The sequence below is a fragment of the Daphnia pulicaria genome, chromosome 6 (genome assembly GCF_021234035.1).
Source record: "Daphnia pulicaria isolate SC F1-1A chromosome 6, SC_F0-13Bv2, whole genome shotgun sequence".
Lineage (NCBI taxonomy): Eukaryota > Metazoa > Arthropoda > Branchiopoda > Diplostraca > Daphniidae > Daphnia > Daphnia pulicaria.
The window spans coordinates 6,462,798-6,479,565 of NC_060918.1; the positions used below are offsets into that span (position 1 = coordinate 6,462,798).

General features: G+C 41.3%; 1 protein-coding gene across 2 annotated transcripts; it reads left to right on the forward strand.

Annotated features, from left to right (window-relative positions):
* The first annotated feature begins 2,376 nt into the window (after positions 1–2,376).
* On the forward strand, positions 2,377–15,890 carry LOC124341892 (arrestin domain-containing protein 2-like). Of its 2 annotated transcripts, none has more exons than XM_046794843.1 (9): positions 2,377–2,850; positions 10,648–10,828; positions 12,203–12,325; positions 12,459–12,589; positions 13,275–13,370; positions 13,447–13,626; positions 13,941–14,138; positions 14,218–14,332; positions 14,460–15,890. In XM_046794843.1, exons 2-9 carry the CDS (start codon positions 10,717–10,719, stop codon positions 14,810–14,812), a joined length of 1,308 nt encoding a protein of 435 aa, XP_046650799.1. In that variant the 5' UTR covers positions 2,377–2,850; positions 10,648–10,716; the 3' UTR covers positions 14,813–15,890. The 2 variants fall into 2 exon arrangements, with proteins under 2 accessions (XP_046650799.1, XP_046650800.1); XM_046794844.1 differs by having other exon boundaries at positions 10,652–10,828.
* Positions 15,891–16,768: the final 878 nt, after the last annotated feature.

The window sequence follows — 16,768 nt, forward strand, 5'->3', positions numbered from 1 at the left end:
GCGAAGCAACATTGTCTGCCGTGGGGCTGTTAGATATATACGTTGGCACGTTATGTGATGGCAGAACGGAAACATGTCAGCAACAGCAGGCTCAGCACTATACACGCACCAAGGTCTATGCGTTCGAGCGACGTATGTATAGGCCTAGTATCAAGATTGGCGTCGTGATCTCGCGGTCTATATGTATACTATTTGTTCGCCTTTGATTCTTTTTTCCGCCAGCTCCTTTCTTTTGTCTGCCTTTTAGTTATTTTTGCATTTAAACAAGTTGCTCTTTTCGGTGTGATCCTGTCATAAAACAATCCCCGCCGCAACCATTTTTTGTTTTCCCATTCTTTTTCGAGGAAAACCCCCAGCTGAGCGTCCTCCCTCCTCCCATAAAACATGTCCCCACACTCGGTTCTTCTTTATTCAACTCGTCGACTCATCATCGAACTCTACACCAGCCCAACACGCAGGGCGATGAGATGTGAAAAGACTGGAGGGCTCCATGAATAAGATAAAAGAACGCGGGAGAAGGAATACATTATTCACAGATAGATAGATGGATGGATATAAGATAGATAGAGAATGAAAACAGTCTTTGACGATGGGTCGTGTCAATCGAATCTGTCAAGTCTTCCCTATCGGTACCGTTGGTTTTCTTTCGTTTCCCTCTCGTCTAGTCCATTAAAGCCAAGGAAAACATTTATCCTACCATTTTTGTGTAGAGTATAGAGTATAGACTATTTGGGAAGAAGAAGAAGAAGAAGGAGAAGAAGAAGAAGAAGAGGAGAAAGTCGAAGAAGAGAGAAAGAAAGAAAGGAACAAGTTATTCCCCTTGGCTCGGCTTTATCGATCATGGCCGGTATATATATCTGTGTTGAGCGTGCGTGGGCGGAGCGCCAAAGAGGACGGAATTGGCGGGCGCGAGGAAAACGAGCCGAACTTGCACGAACACACGGGAGGGGGGCATCAAATAGTTTGACCAAAGGGAAAAGCTCCGCCGGCATCGGCATCATTTGCTGCTCCATCGTTCCGCGAAGCGCCAACGAGAAGAACAAAGTCCAGCAGGGCCACGGCATCGATGCCCGCGCGGATGTCGCGGTCACACGCACACTAATGGCGTGTATATAGGCTTATAAGTATACTCGCCCGTATACCGTACGTAGTTATACCTATTTACTAGACCAAGTTTCCCGTCAAACAAAAGGAATAAGAGCTAGCGATTGTTTCAAGCGAACTTTGCAACCGTGTCGCTGATAGTTGACTTGATTGCGAGCTTCATTTTCATGTGTACGTCAGCGAATTTGCTCAATGTACCACGTCAATGACTCGGATAATTTTATTTTTCAACTGAAACAGAGAATTGACACTGGCAAAAAGAAAAGTATCCGAGAAATTAAACCAGCGGCATCCATTCGATTCACAAAATGTTGGATTTGTATTTCGGTTGTATGCCTTGTAGTTTTATTTGCATTTCTTGTTTCCTTTTTTTCTTTCTTCCACGCCACTTCGGGAGCCAAAGATGAATAAGATATGTGTATTATGTATGTACATATACGTACACACACTCTACATAGGCTGAATATATGTATGGAGGGAGAAAAAGACTTTTGGGTTTGGAATCATTGGAGGGAGGATATAAAGTTATGCAGTCCACTGCTGATGTAGCAAGACAAGTACAGAGATCGAAACTGAATGAGGAAAGAAAGAAAGAAAAAGACTGCTGGTGCAAGTTCAGGGAAAAGCTCGGAAAACTGGAAAGTAAGGAAAAAGGAGCCAAACAAAAAATGCGGTATCAAACTTATTTCAAATAAGAAAATACGATAGCATAGTATAGTTTCGTCATATACAGTCTTATAACATCATAAAACTTCCCCCAAAATAAACATGATTCGATGAAATCCTCCTGCTGAAAGTGTATATGTTCGCCCATCAACTCTAAACTCTTTTGTCTCTTAATTGTGTGATTGCCCAACCCGGCGATAAATCTCTGAGGTCAGACAGGCAAGTAAAACGTATTATCCGTTGCTGAGCGCGCCCTATATGTATGTATAACGCCGCCGAATTTTAGGGGGAGGATTTTTAGTGTGATGAATCCGAATATACCAAAATAATACAGTGTTATTGTGAAGAACCAAAAGCTACATATAGGCCTAGATGCTGGACAAAACCCGAGTTTTTATTTGCAGCCCCCGATCCCCGAAGAATATCATGGGTTGAAGCCAACCTGCGCAATGAAGATGACCGTTTCAGCTGATGAGCGAGTGCGGCGGCTCAGGGACTTTTCTTCTTCCCTCTTTGTCCTCACAGCACATTCTCTCCTATAGCTCTCTGGATCCCTGTCCTTCCTTTTCTTTCTTTTTCTTTCCTCCATTGCTCTTCGCTTGCCCCGCTATCCATCCAGTTGGGCAAGTGACTTTGCTCCGCCAACAAGCGGTCTGACCCTGGCTCTCGGTTGTTCCCGTCTGTTCATATCTATCCGTCTGCCCATCAGTCGTGAGTGGTGTCTGTTAACCAAGTATTACCAACGTTGGTCAAAAATTCTCCCAACATATAAAACCACATCGAATCATTTTTCTTTCAGTTGCATTTTAATTTTCCCCCCTGTGCGCTAACGAATAATACAGTCGCTATTTAAAAACAAACAAACAAACACAAAACAAGTGCACATTCCTTATATTCACTCTCCAGTTTCCATTATTGCAAAGTGAAAAAATCAAGTGATATACACAGCGGCATCCGTTGAAGGGATGCGCCAGTCGATCTATATTATTCCGACTGATAAATCAGCATCGAAGCTCTCCGGCTTGCAATATAAATTCTGCATCACAAAAGCAACACTCACCGCGCACTTTGATTGAAACGGTAACGAATTTGAACATCAGACACAGCTTTTGTGCTGTTTATTTTTTCTTTCTCTCTTATTGTCAGCAGTGCGCACTGCGCTTTGAACAGGTCACGTGCCTTATATATTCTCGGTTCGGTTGTATAGACAGATGTTCCTTTCTAAGGTGTGACATAAGTGCTGAGTTCAACAAGTCTATATAGTTGGCTGTTTACACGCTGCTACTGCAAATTGAAAAGCGGCATTGCCTGCTGCCATCAATGAATACTAAATAGAAAGTCAAGTACCGGTACTAGTCTCGAAGACAAATAGAAAATCAAGTCGGAGAACGATGGATCGATAGAAGCTGTACGTATATAGGAATAACGGGGCGTGATTAAAATAACAAACAAGCTGGGTTGGTGAGTTCGTTGGTTGGTTAGGTTTTTTTTTTCTTTCTTTTTTCTTTTTATTATCTACATCTCCGTTGTTATAGCGATATATAACAAGGGAAAACGAGATTGCACGACGTTATACACGGCCCTGTATATAAAAAGCGACCGACCCTCGTCTTTTGTTTTTATGGCATCTCCGGGCATCTCGCGTAGAAAGTTTCTAGTTAGTGGCGGAATTCCGCTCAAATTAATTTTTAACGCCATTAAAAGAAAACGGCGGCCGGACGATTACAAGTAGCGAATAGCCAACGTATTGTTGGCATCCGTTGCGAGTATTCGGGCTCAAGAGAATAATAACGCATTCATATGTTGCACAAGATTTCAGATTTATTTATCATTTCAGTAATTACGGATATTAGAGCATTATAGATACCGTCGCAAAATGAAATGAAATTTCTCAAAGGCAGCAGCAGCGAATACTTTTGGATCCAAATCTGTTTTTCTTCTTGGGTATTGACTGATCGATGAATTTCAAAAATTCCAAGTCGTGAATATATATTAAGCACGACATTTTTCATATCCAAGAGGCCGGAGAACATCAAGCATGCAATAACAGTTGCTGATGGTTCCTGTTGATTATCCCAATGAAAAGATATTAGACGGAAGACGTTATCTCGTTCAGCGGATATCATTCTTCCCACCGCCGCCTCTCTCTCTCTCCTTTGCCAAGTGCTGGACTGCTGGGCTCCGGCCATCTCCACTCGTTCGCAGTTAGGGAGTTTGGGTATTCGTCTAATTCGAGCTCTGTACATAGGAAAAGAGATGAAGAGCATTGAAGAGCGAGGGACCGCATCAACTCCAACGTTGATTACTTCCTTTCATGTGTCAGCGAAGCGAGAACGGAATCGTCGGAGACGGGGGGGTTGGGGGGGTTGGGCTTGGGCCTCCAATTTCCTTCTAATGGATGTGTGTCGAACATATAGAAGAAGAAGGGAATCTCGACTTCAAGGTGGTGCTTTGAAATCAAACCTACAGCACCGACGTGTCCGAAAATAAAAGACGCTGCGTACAACCGCACATCAGTCGCTCTCCTTCTTCTTTTCGTATTTTTTTTCGTATAGAAACGGACGCGTCTAAACACCTTGCCGCGCTTGTCGCCGCCTAGACAACAGAATAGGTATATAGTCTTATAAAATTACGGATACTATCGCTTTGTATCATCTTAAGACTACATAGGCTTCCGTGTTGCACATCATTTCGGTCAGGTTTATCTTCCAATCCATTTCACTGCTGGGTTTATTTGGTATACGAATAATAAGATAATAAGTACGAATATTTCCATGATGCCGTTGCCAACCCCGTTGTTCCGTCTGATTTTGTGTCATTTTTGGCTTCCATCTCGTCAAAGTCAAGGTCATATCCTGTCTCGCAAAATGGCAAATAAAAACCGCGTTGACATTCGATCTCGCTCCGGTTTTATTAATAAAGGAAATCGACTACGCAGCGCTCCGTTGTTCTCGTGTGTTTGCCTTCTGTGTACTCTATAGACAGGAGATTTCTGTATTTCCGTACCATAGCCTACCGTTATATTTGCTATAAAACATATACATATCACTTTCCGGCAGCATGGAATGCACACCAGTGTGCACAAGGCTTCAAGCTTCTTCTGTTTGTTTGTTACATCACAGGCCACAAAACAAGAAGGTATACTATACTGTAAACATACTGATGATTTTGCCGCAAAGATTGAGTCTCTCCGCTGCAAAAGGAAGAAGAAAAGAGGCCCATTGGAGGCGACGTCAATTGGAGCGCATCAACGGAAAGAAATCCGGATCGCACAGTGATGTGGAATCTTGCCAAGAACGAGGAAACATTTACAAAATTAGGGATACGAAAAGAAAGAGAAGGAGATTAACCAGCACGGCAAAGAGATATCTTCGGAAGGCGATTCGGCGCCGCTATTAGGAAAAGAACAAAAGGTTTTTCCCGGAAGCCAACATCAAGCCAATCTTTTGATAATCTTTTTGATATTTTTCTTTTTCCTTTTCCGAACGATTCGAATCACAAGCAAACTAACCGACTTAGGTAGTATACAGGTCATCAGTGACCAAATTCAGATATTTTTGACCATTTTACACAAATGTCCAAGACTTTGTCGTACTCTTTGCTGAGAAGGGTTGCTGACTGAAGTAGAACTCTACCGACAGTAGAACCCCAATATTTTAAATAATTCCTAAAAATTTCTTTGTATGCGACAATAGAACTCCAAAGACATAAGAACTCCTTTTTTTTCAATATTATTAAAAATGCATGACAATAGAACTCCAGTGCCCGTCAGTAGAACTCCACTACGCGACAATAGAACTCCAATAATTTTTTTTTGTTATTTTCATGTGGAGTGGAGTTCTACTGTCGGGCACTGGAGTTCTATTTTCATGCATTTTTAATAATATAAAAAAAAGGAGTTATACTGTCGTTGGAGTTCTACAGTCGCATACAAAGAAATCTTTAACAATTATTTAAAACATTGGAGTTCTATTGTCGGTGGAGTTCTTCTGTCTTTGGAGTTCTACGGTCGCCATACCGCTGAGAATAAGTAAATAAGCATCGACCCAGAAATCTTAATACAGAGCGCACATATAACAGTCGATAGAAAATAATCCTCCTTTTAATTTCAGCAGGTTTATTTGTATCAAGACAGAACCCTTGCTGTTACGCGTAATCAACGGGGATCGTGTTTTAGTGTTGACTCGGTTAATCACCAACGCGATCAATGCGCTGCTATAGGGACGCCCCGAGCTTGCGGATCTCGGAGTTTATAAGTGGGAAAACTGATACCAGAGAGCAAAAGCAGAAACGCTATACGTACCTCGTTATAAACAACTCTACGAACCCTAAGCTCACCAATAAGGATTTTGATACACATAGGAAAAGGTTACGGTATCGTGTGGGTATGTCTTTGGGTCGGAAAAGGGAGAGCGCTTTTATTTTTACAACCTTCGCCATACTGTATTTGAGCTTGTAATTTTGTTTTTAATGGCAAGCAAATTGACTGAATGCCGTCGTAAATGTGTATCGCCTTGCCCTCGATTGTGCATAAGCGAATCTAAAGGCCTTTTTACGTAACGTATACGGCTCTTGTTGTAAAACTTGTTTTGTGCGACGAGCGTGTCGGACCAAATGAAGTAAAGAAAAAAATCTTTCAAAAGCTAACAAAATAATAATAATTGTGCGATATTGGATGAACCGTTGCACAAGTCGAATGGAACCATGTAAGAGGACGTAAAAGCACGTTTTTATTACATTTACCTATACTATTCACGGTACACACTTTTTTTAAATTTCATTATGATATAAAAAGTTGACTGATTGGAATACACTTAACATTCGCTGGGTGCACGAATGATGGAATAAGGCTAAATTCAAAATCAGCCTTGTTATAGATATCTTATATCCAGATAAACGGTAACCGGAGTAAGTAGCATTGATATCTATTTTCGTATTGACATTAAAAGTTAAGTAACAGCTATGTTTTATACGTTGTTGTAGGCGACGATAATAATAATAATAAACAACACATTTCTTTCACGAACACAATAAATAAGGGTTTGGTAATATGATGTTCACAGAACTGTAAAGAAGGCTACAGTTTAATGGTTCGTACGAGATGAGGGTGTTTTAAAAACATTCAATTCCGAGAACCCAGCTTCACACTGCATGTCTTGAGAAGTATAAAGAACGGAGGTAATGAGCGCAAATGTTGAGAGACAAAAGAATTATACAGGAATTATCTTCGTTATCAAACTTGTATATGGAATAAAGTTTATTTCCAACTAGGATTTCTGCCTGGCATCTGTTTGCTTTTTTCACCTGTGCATATAGAGCTTGTTCGTCTTTCTGCACCTTGAACTTCTTTCCAAATCTTTGGAAACGCTGAAAATAAAGCGGGGGCTCTCGTCGTTGATCCTCTAACATCTGCGTTATCAAGGAATATCCAAAGGGAATAACTAAATATAAACTTTTCAAATAAGAACAGGGTTTTGGGAATCAGCACGGTGGGTGTTTCATTGAAAATGGTGACAGGCGTTGTTTCTATAGATACGGTTTGACACAGTGGGCTATGTTTAAGTATAGCTATAGGCCCTACATAACTGCAATAATGAACTACGGTACGAAAATTTCTCGTGAACTTATGAAACTGCTGCCCTGCGCAACCAGATTGTTGGTAGTATGCAATTTGAGGCGCTTGAATTCTTCAATTTTTTAACCAGTTCGCTAACAAGGTTGGGTCAGTGTGGGGTGGGGTGCTGGAGCAAAGGGCTGTAGTAGAGGTGACGTGAATTGTTGCGTTATTGTTTAATGTTCCTTTCGCTCGTTACGCCCATCAGTATAATAAAAAATTAAACATCTGCAAATAGAAGTCGCATTATTATTCAAATCATTGATATCGATATCGCTTGCTGCTATTGCCTCACTTATTACTTTAATACGAATACGATTATTATAAGCTAGTCTATCAATTAATGTAATGAATAAAAAAAAGAGTAAAAAGTGTAGCATTAGCAATTTTTACACTATTAAATTTTGCATCATCCCTAACGAAGTATTCACTACCTACATAATTACTATTCACGCCTAGAACAAAAGCGATCAAAAGCAAGGATATTTAATCCACTTTCCATGCATAGCTCTCAGCTGAAGCAATTTTGGGATTAAAATTTAGTGAATCACTTATAACAAGGAGTGCTTTAATGAGAGTCTTTTGCAGCTGAGTATAGATCGAGCGACGAGAGATAATTGAAGTCGAATGACATTAACATATATATATATTTTGATGAATTTCCCGTTGACGTTCAGATATAGAATTTACCATCCCCAAAACGAAGAGACGTTAAAAGTATAATTGCATGTAATTTACCACATAAAAATGTGAATAAGACCGTTATCGAACGAAACGACTGGAGGAGGCTTGTATACATAGATGTACAGTTAAGAAGGCCGCCTTTATGAAGCATGTGGGTGTATTGGAATTCTGTTTGGGATTTCACGTGAAGATATGCTTTATTTGGTTAAATACCCGGACCACGAGACTTTGTAGTGAATGCTACACGAATGAGAATATAGGAAGCGCTTGTATTTGTTCGGTTGTTGAGGTTCTTGCGATCGATTCCCATCTGTAGTGGAGGAAATAGAATTTTATTCGCCTTATTTTTTCCGTGTCTTCAATAAGCTCTGTCCGGACTTACACAAGAATTCAACATATTGTGCACGAAAAGGGTCAGGTATATCATTCATACGTAATAATACCTAGGAATACAGTGTGAACTGATAAGAATGAGCCCGGTAAAATCCTCTTTCCGAGAGTAAATCTCAATCTGGAATTGTGCTTTCTGTACATAATGCTGGAACCAATCGATGGGATTATGCGGCGTCTTCCGTCCAACAGTACACAGCACATCTAGGTTGTCATTTCTCCTTCCATATCCTTCTGTCAAAAAAAGCCTGTTTCTGTTTTCTTCGAACAAATCGTGTGTGTGCTTTTTGATACATTGAACAGATGCGCTTGATAGCCAGCAAGCAGTAGTATACAGCGTGCTATCGTTCTTTAAGATAAACCAAGAAGATAACAGTCGGAAATGACGTATAGTTCTTCTCTCTGTCCGAACCAGCCATGACGTTAAACACCCGCTCGTCGTGTATTACCAAGTAGTCTACTGCTTTATCCAACTGTGGGCGATATTTTACCCTCGACAAATTGGGGCAACATTGTCGTACTCTTCGTCACATTATTTCGAATGCGGAGGCCCGTATTCAAAGTCAAGATCAATGGATAACTCATTTCACCGCTGGCACGGATTTTTTAATTCAATTCGTTGTTAACAATTTTTTCTTTTTGGGTTTGGCATTTGCTTCACGTTCACCCAAATTCAATAAAAAATTTTCGTAGAAGCGGATATTATAGTAATTTAACATATGAAATCGTATAAACGAAACGAATTTATCACATAGGCTATGTGCAAACCAACGCACATTCCATTCGAGATGAGTATAGAAACCCAATTCTCTTGCGAAATCTTTTTATTTGCGTTAAAAGGGAATTCACTTCGCTACTGAAATCTTTATAAGATTTGGAAAATGACATGTTTTTTTTTTTTTAGTGTTTCGGTTGGTTGTTTATTTATCGATACTATCTCTGAAGTAGTACGTGTGCAATAAAAGTTTCCCTGAATCCCTGAGCTATGGCAATGCAGGTTCCGTTTGGTAAACTCCCATCAATCCGTTATTTCCGCTTGTAAGGCTGACCGAGATATAAAGGGGACGGAAGCGATAAAATTGGGCACGGGGACAGGAAGTTGCAAGAGAGGGCCCTTGTCTTTGATGCACAACGATTTACGAAGTATATACGGACCCAAGGTTTATTCCTGCTATCAAAGATGAAGAAACAAATTGAACTCGGTTGACAAAGTTTCCATCCCACTTGAAACGAGGAGCATTAATACCGGTACTGAGTTCGCTCCTTGAATTTGTAAAACCGTCATAAAGTCTTCATTTTTCGATAATAAATATAGTCTAGTCCGAGTTACATAGCGGTGTAAAAACAGCCCACATTCACTTTAACATTTATTTTTTAATTCGGGGGCTTATGTAAATGATATCTGTAATGTCGAGAGTCGACGCTCAATCGATCCTCGTCATCAATGAGATGCGAATAAATTAATTCTGTCAATGAATAAATTTTTGTCTTGCAGACAGACCCCAAATAGTTTGTTAAATAAAGTAATCGGTAATCTCCAAATATCCAGAAACGATGAGCCTCTCCTCAACTAGAGCTACCATTATTGATCACGCGGGGATTGCATTATCAAGAATTTAGGAGAGCTTGCTTCAGAGCCATCAAGCAATTCAAGGAAATGAAAGAAGCAATTTGTTCCTTCTATAATAAACCTTGTTTATACGCAATACGCTATATAAAAGGTGCCTTCGTAAATGAACGAATGAATGCGGATTCAGTTGGATAAATGATGCAATATGAGAATGCTTGCCGCATGGTTGGCCTTTTTCTTACGGGTCGTGGGTTCCCCGTCGAAATCATGCGAGATTGTTTGAGTTGTGATTACAGTTTTGTTGGCTCGATTTGAGAACAATAGATGAAGACATGCGTGAATTTTTTATTAGAGACTAGAATTGGCTTTTAATAAGCCCAGCATACATACACAGCACACGCTACACCGTAAAATTCTGCTCATAACCTGCAACCCCATGTATAAGGAAATTGAACCAAAAGAGTCTAAAACAGCTGGCTGACAGATATCGTGGCATTCGGCTGTTATTGGCTACTGCTAACCAAAGAAAAGAGACAGCTTCCAGCTTCCTATATATATTCTTTCTTTTATTGATTTTCCTTTTGGTGAATTCTATCGTTTTTTGTGTGTTTCTATACAGACAGTCATGACTAGATAGATCAATTGTGGAGCTCCAGCTGTCGGCAAGCGCCGCCATTCAGCCACCGACATGGATTACATACGAGAATTCGACATCCGCCTGGAGAAAGAAATGTACTACGCCGGCGAGACCGTCTACGGCGTCGTTATCCTCGATACCTCAGAGAACTTCAAACTAAGAGGTATACTGTATACGCGCTGCACATAGGACACACACTGCGCTGAAACGAGCTGTAGCTGGTTTCTTGATCCATTTTTAATAGTGCTCACGAGCACTAACAACATGCGCGTTGCTGTGAGACTTCGACCAATGGCACTCTCCATCGCCAGCCAGCTTCAATAAATAGTTTATTACTCAATATGCCCACAGTTCGCCGGAATGACAGGCCGTGTGGGTGGCAATGTCCCTGCTGGTCGGGAAACATAAAAATCAATCTCGATGTGTGGGCGGAAAAAAGACAAATGCGCTGGGCGAGCTCGAGAACGAGAAAGGACTTCTCGTATCGGAAATTATTCCGTCAGCTGTGCTGCATGTGCGTGCTGACGGGATGAGCGCCTTCCGATTCAGCAAATTGGTAAATCAAGTGGAAATAGATTGGAAATAGAGAACATAATCAATCCATCTCCGAGTAGTTTCATATTTTTATCGGCACTTTCATCTCATCTGGTTGCTAGCCTCTAGCCATACTTTAGCGGCACCCCGAGCTTTCATACATAATTTCCGGTTTACTTGGGAACTACTCTACAGTATAAACTATAAAGTATTGAGGAAGCGCATTCTTTTCCCCGTCGAGGGAACAACTTCATGTCCTTTTTTTTTACACACTATATGGGAGGCACTGTGGAAAAGTGGTATCAGGTCTATACATTGAGGTGGGAATGATATTCCACAGAATCCGATATCCCAAATGTTTCACTTTCTTTTTGTTGTTTGACAGTTTGATCGATACACATACCAAATAGTAATATCTTTCCTGTCCGGTTTTTTTACGAGGCATCGGTAAAGGGTTACTGGTTCTAAATATTAAAACACCTTGCATTTATAAGCAGGCCCTTTTATATCTTCCCAATTTGTAATTCCTATACCCGGCGACCTACCGTTATTATTTCAAATTATCGTATTTGGTAGAGAACCAGCATCGAATAGTTTATCGTGCAATTGTCAAACAAGCGGGGCATTCAAATTTAATGAGAAGAGCGCGCGCAATATGGGTATAACGTCCATGTAGACACTCACACACGCAATTTTAATGACTGGACGCAGAGAGCTGTGAATGAAACAGATAATGCAGGTATTGAATTAATTGGAGTAAGAAGAGTAGAGGTCGTAAATACTCGGCTATTTACGTCTGGATGAGTTTCAAGTTTCATTTGCGTAATTTAAGCTGGGCATTTGATGACATAGTTGTATTATTACACGGACTGAAATTGTTCTGGCGTTGAAACTCGGACGTTTCATTTGATCACTTCAAACCAAAGGAGAATCTCTCCAAATACAAAAAGAATAATAATTAATAATACTGTTCGTTTGTTTTGTCCTGAAATTCTCGAAACAGCTGTCCGCGTAGTGCTACGAGGAAGAGCTCATCTAGAATGGAAAGTGGTGGTTTCCGGCGACCAACAATCAATTAGTGACGACCAGTACTTCATAGACGAACGATCGACTATCTGGGGAAAAGGTATGTAAATTGTAAAATGCCATGCAAAACTATAATTGGCTCGATAATTGGTATAGCACCGCAGTCGACCCAAAAGCTGAGATTGCATAACTTTTTCTCTTTGCACCATTCGTTAAAACATTATTTGTTACAGAGAAAGCCGACGGGTCCATCCCAGTGCTGCCCAGAGGTTATCACCAGTTTCCCTTTCACTTTTTATTGCCGGAGAGCTGTCTGCCTTGCTCGTTCGAGAGCAAGATAGGAACGGTTCGATACTACATCAAGGTAAGCTTCGTAATAGACGGCCAACAGACCGATATATAAACTTGTACATGCAAGCTGCTGCTAATTTAGAATTCTTCGTGCTTCTTGTCGTGCTATCAGCAATATAAACCCAAACAGCAGTAGTGGGTGAGCGAGTTTCTTCTTGCTCCGCAGGATCGGTGACGAGAAAAAAACCCAGAATGCACTGGAATAGCGAATGAAAGAGATACGACGGTGAAGATGAGAATGGGTGGAGACGGGAATGGAAAGAGGAGGAGCTTAAAAGCTATCTTATTGATTGTGAGCTCTTGTTGGATTTTGATGTTGCATCTGCCAGTGTGCCAGCTTAATCTTTAGTCGCAACTTCTATACTGGAGCTCCCGTGAGTGCCGGAAGCTCTCTATATAGTGGAAGGGAGATGTAAGGCATATAGGGGATTTGTCGTTGGTTATGGGATTTTTTTGGCACACTGGCAGTCTTTGACTTGCCTTTTTCAACTTATTTGACTTCAAACTTTCACTGGAAAGAATCAACTACTGAAAAAAAAAAATTGAACATCTGAAGGGAATGGGACCAAATATTTTAAAATCAAGTTTCCTTTCAAGTAGCTTATATAGATCGCTATTGAAACCTTGGATTGCATATAGCTTTCGGATAATTTTTTACAATTTTCTTATCGTCTAACTTTTGGCTTGCCTTTTGCTAGGCGACGGTTGATATACCGTACGCGTCCCCTCCACAAGGTATGAAGTACTTCACCATCATCGGACCTCACATCGACTGTATGGAGGAGCAATACCTGGTGTGTTGAAAAATGACAAATTGCTTAAGTAACATTGAAACAGCCTTAAATTGAACTGAAACAATTGAATCGACAGAAACCGCTCAGTCGACGGAGAAAGCGGATTTCTTGCTGCCTCTGCTGTAAGAAGGGTCCTCTATCCCTGAGCGTTCAACTCGACAGGTCTGCTTACGTCAGCGGCGAAAGCTTGCGTTTGAAGGCTGACATCCACAACCGCAGCGCTGAAGAAGTGCGGCTTCGACTACGTCTCGTCCAGGTCAGTGCCCGATTCTTCATCTATTCCAATATTAATTGACAGTGAATAACTTCTTGATCGACCGACGAAACGGTGCGTTGCTCGGCAGCGTGATCATATTACACAAATTAAAAGCCATTCAGAGGTGGGCCATTTGGGCGAGGCAACTTGAGGATTCCATTCAATGAATATATAAGGCAATTACGAAACGTGATTCTAAGGTCGGCGGCGAATTAGCAATCGCTCCACCGATCCACCATGCAATAGCTAATCAAATCAAGAAGACTGTAACAGCATTGGACTTCTATTATTCATTTACTTGTATTTCTTTGAAGTATGTGGAGTACACTATTCACCGAGTAGTTCTCGGCGCCACCAAGGAGCTGCAACATGTTGTGCTAGAATATCGAGGCGATCCAGTCCAGCCGGGGAGGCGTTCCAAATTCGATTCATCTCAGTCACTGGTGCTGCCAGCCTTACCGACGACGCTAGTTGGCGTCTGTCGGATGATTAACGTCTATTACGCCCTTCACGTGAGTCAATTTGAAGTGCGCCTTGCCGCCGATTGATCTCGACCAGCAATCAAATGTATTTTTGGAAACACACACACAGGTCAGTTTGCTGTTGGAGTCGGAGGCAGAGGACTTGACAATGGAGTTCCCCGTAACAATAGCCACCGTTCCGTTCCGGATTCCCAATTCACCCAACCAGCCAGTGGTTTACTACGGTACGCTTCATTTCAATTATTCGGCAGATGCTGGTTGGAATGACGTCCAAGGCGCTCTAAAGCCCACCCATCCATTTGTTTTGATTATGCCCATGTTTCTCTTCTATTATTTGTGCTATGCGGACAGAGCCGGCGTGTGAGCATGTGGAAGGAGGTCGATATGTCGGGCCGGAGTTCCAGCTTGGCCAAGTTTACGACGGTGGGCCCAACACTTGTGACGCGGACGTCGTTCTCTATCGTCCCGTCTATGTCTGCGTCAGCTCGTTGCGAAGTCACCTGAAAACTGGCAACAATTTCGCGGCCAATTGTGCTAAACTGACGCAACAGAACAGCAAGGATCGAAGCACCCTATTGGCTGCCACCGCGACTAATGTTATCGCTTCGAATTCACCCGTCACCAAGGCGGCCGTCTCCGCTACAGCCAATGCCGGGAGCTCGTCAAGCGGTGCACAGCAGTCGACTACGTCTCAAGACTCCTGACATGTTGCGTCGTGAACGATTTCCACGACAACTATAATCACCGGTTCTTAATGGCCGGACTCTGTCCAACAGTGTCCCAACACGGATCAGCAGACGATTTAATTCGTTTATTTTTATTCTTGGCAAACTTGGTGCTCTTGTCGACCATGCACAAAGACGAACGCACATGGAATTCATAAGAGACGTTTTGCTGATGATGGTTGACTTTTTTTATATTTTATTTTACATGCCACTGCATTGAAATACTTCCCCCAGTCGACTGAGAAATGCCACGCAAATTTTTCAAAAAAACCAGTCGAATCGACAAATATACATACCAAATAAAACAAAAACAAATAATCCCGGATGCTGGCTCCGAGTTGTTTTGTTCCGATTCCCCCGTTTTTTCAACGCCAAATGTGTGAATTTTTAGTCGATGAGAGCATTGATATTTCCTTTTTTTTACACATAGCACGCGTCGTGTTGTTTGTTTTACTTGTGGTAACAGTTATTATTTTAGACAGCCTTGCTTCGTGTGGGAGCGGTAAGTAACTGAGTACGGTACAGATGGCAGTATTAATACTACTCATCCGCAAAGATCCAGCGGAAAGGATGTCGGAAACCTGGGCCGGCCCTCGTTCCACAAATCAGATAATCGGATCTCACTGAATCCTAGCGATTCCCAGTGAACTAAAAAAAAAAAATGTCCAACGGTCTCGCACTCGGTCGACAACAAACCCAACCAAAATCTCCTATTTTTTCATGGTTTTTGGAGCGCATATTTATGATGAAACATTGTTTGTGAATGTATAACGCAGTTCGGCCTTCTTATTTGGCCGCGATTTGAAACGTTCTTTGTCTTAGATATTACCCGTGTTTGTTGGTTCTTTCAAGGCCAGACTCTTTTTCTTTCTAATCTCTTTTTTTACTTTCATCTTTTCACAATTCGAATGTTGCACATACTTTGGTTTTCTGATGAGTTAACCGGTTATTTTTTCTCCCTTTGCCCCTTTGAACATCTCCTTTTTTTTTAAATGCTCCCCCATTTTTGCATTCGAGTCGTGAATACAATCGGACGATTTCAATATTTAAGTGATGACGGAATGTTATTTTGGAATTTTTATTTGCTATGTCGGAAACGCAACGAACCACATATTCTCTCGACATCGTAATTTGCTTGAACAAAATTGCAAAGGTAAAACTATAATTAGCTTCGCGATGAGCTAAATAGTGTTTGGTTTTATTTAGCTTGTATATATTATACTGTAGCTATATAGAAATATTGGTATAACACGCTGTAGAAACCACCAATGCACAAACGCTTGTTTTTGACAGTTTGAGTGCTGGTTAATTCATTCAATAATCTATAGCGTATAGTTTTGCTCCACACATTTGGGCAGATTTTTTGTATTATCTTTTCGTCCACCTCGTATAGCATACCGCAATTGATCTCTTCTTTTTGCATTCGACATTTGCATTTACCTGATTTATTGGTCGACCGCTATTTCGACAGAGCTAATAAGAGACGCTCTAATTTATAATTGCGGCCGACTCAACTTATTCCTCGTCAACCGACAAGGTTGACGTCCTGCATCTCGTGTAAGTAAGGGAGAATAACGCCAGAATGTCCGTATACCATTCGGAGTTAATTTGCCGTAGAACACCTGTGTCCAACACCACCCCCGAAAAATCTAAACTATGAAGTGTTTATGATTCCATTCAGTCCACTTCCTTACCTGTTTCCCAACCCTCAAAGAAATCGGATATCCGACACATGCATATCAGGCTGATTGCAATGGATGAAAAAAAAAAAACCTTTGTGGCAAAAACAAAAAAGTGAATGGCCTGACGCTGATAGAATTGTTGTTGTTGTTGAATGTATCAAAAAGGAAGAAAAGTGTTGTTTTTTTTAGGGGGGAGGGGGGTTAGTTGGACTACAAGACACGGTGAGTGACAGTATAGAGACACCACACTGTT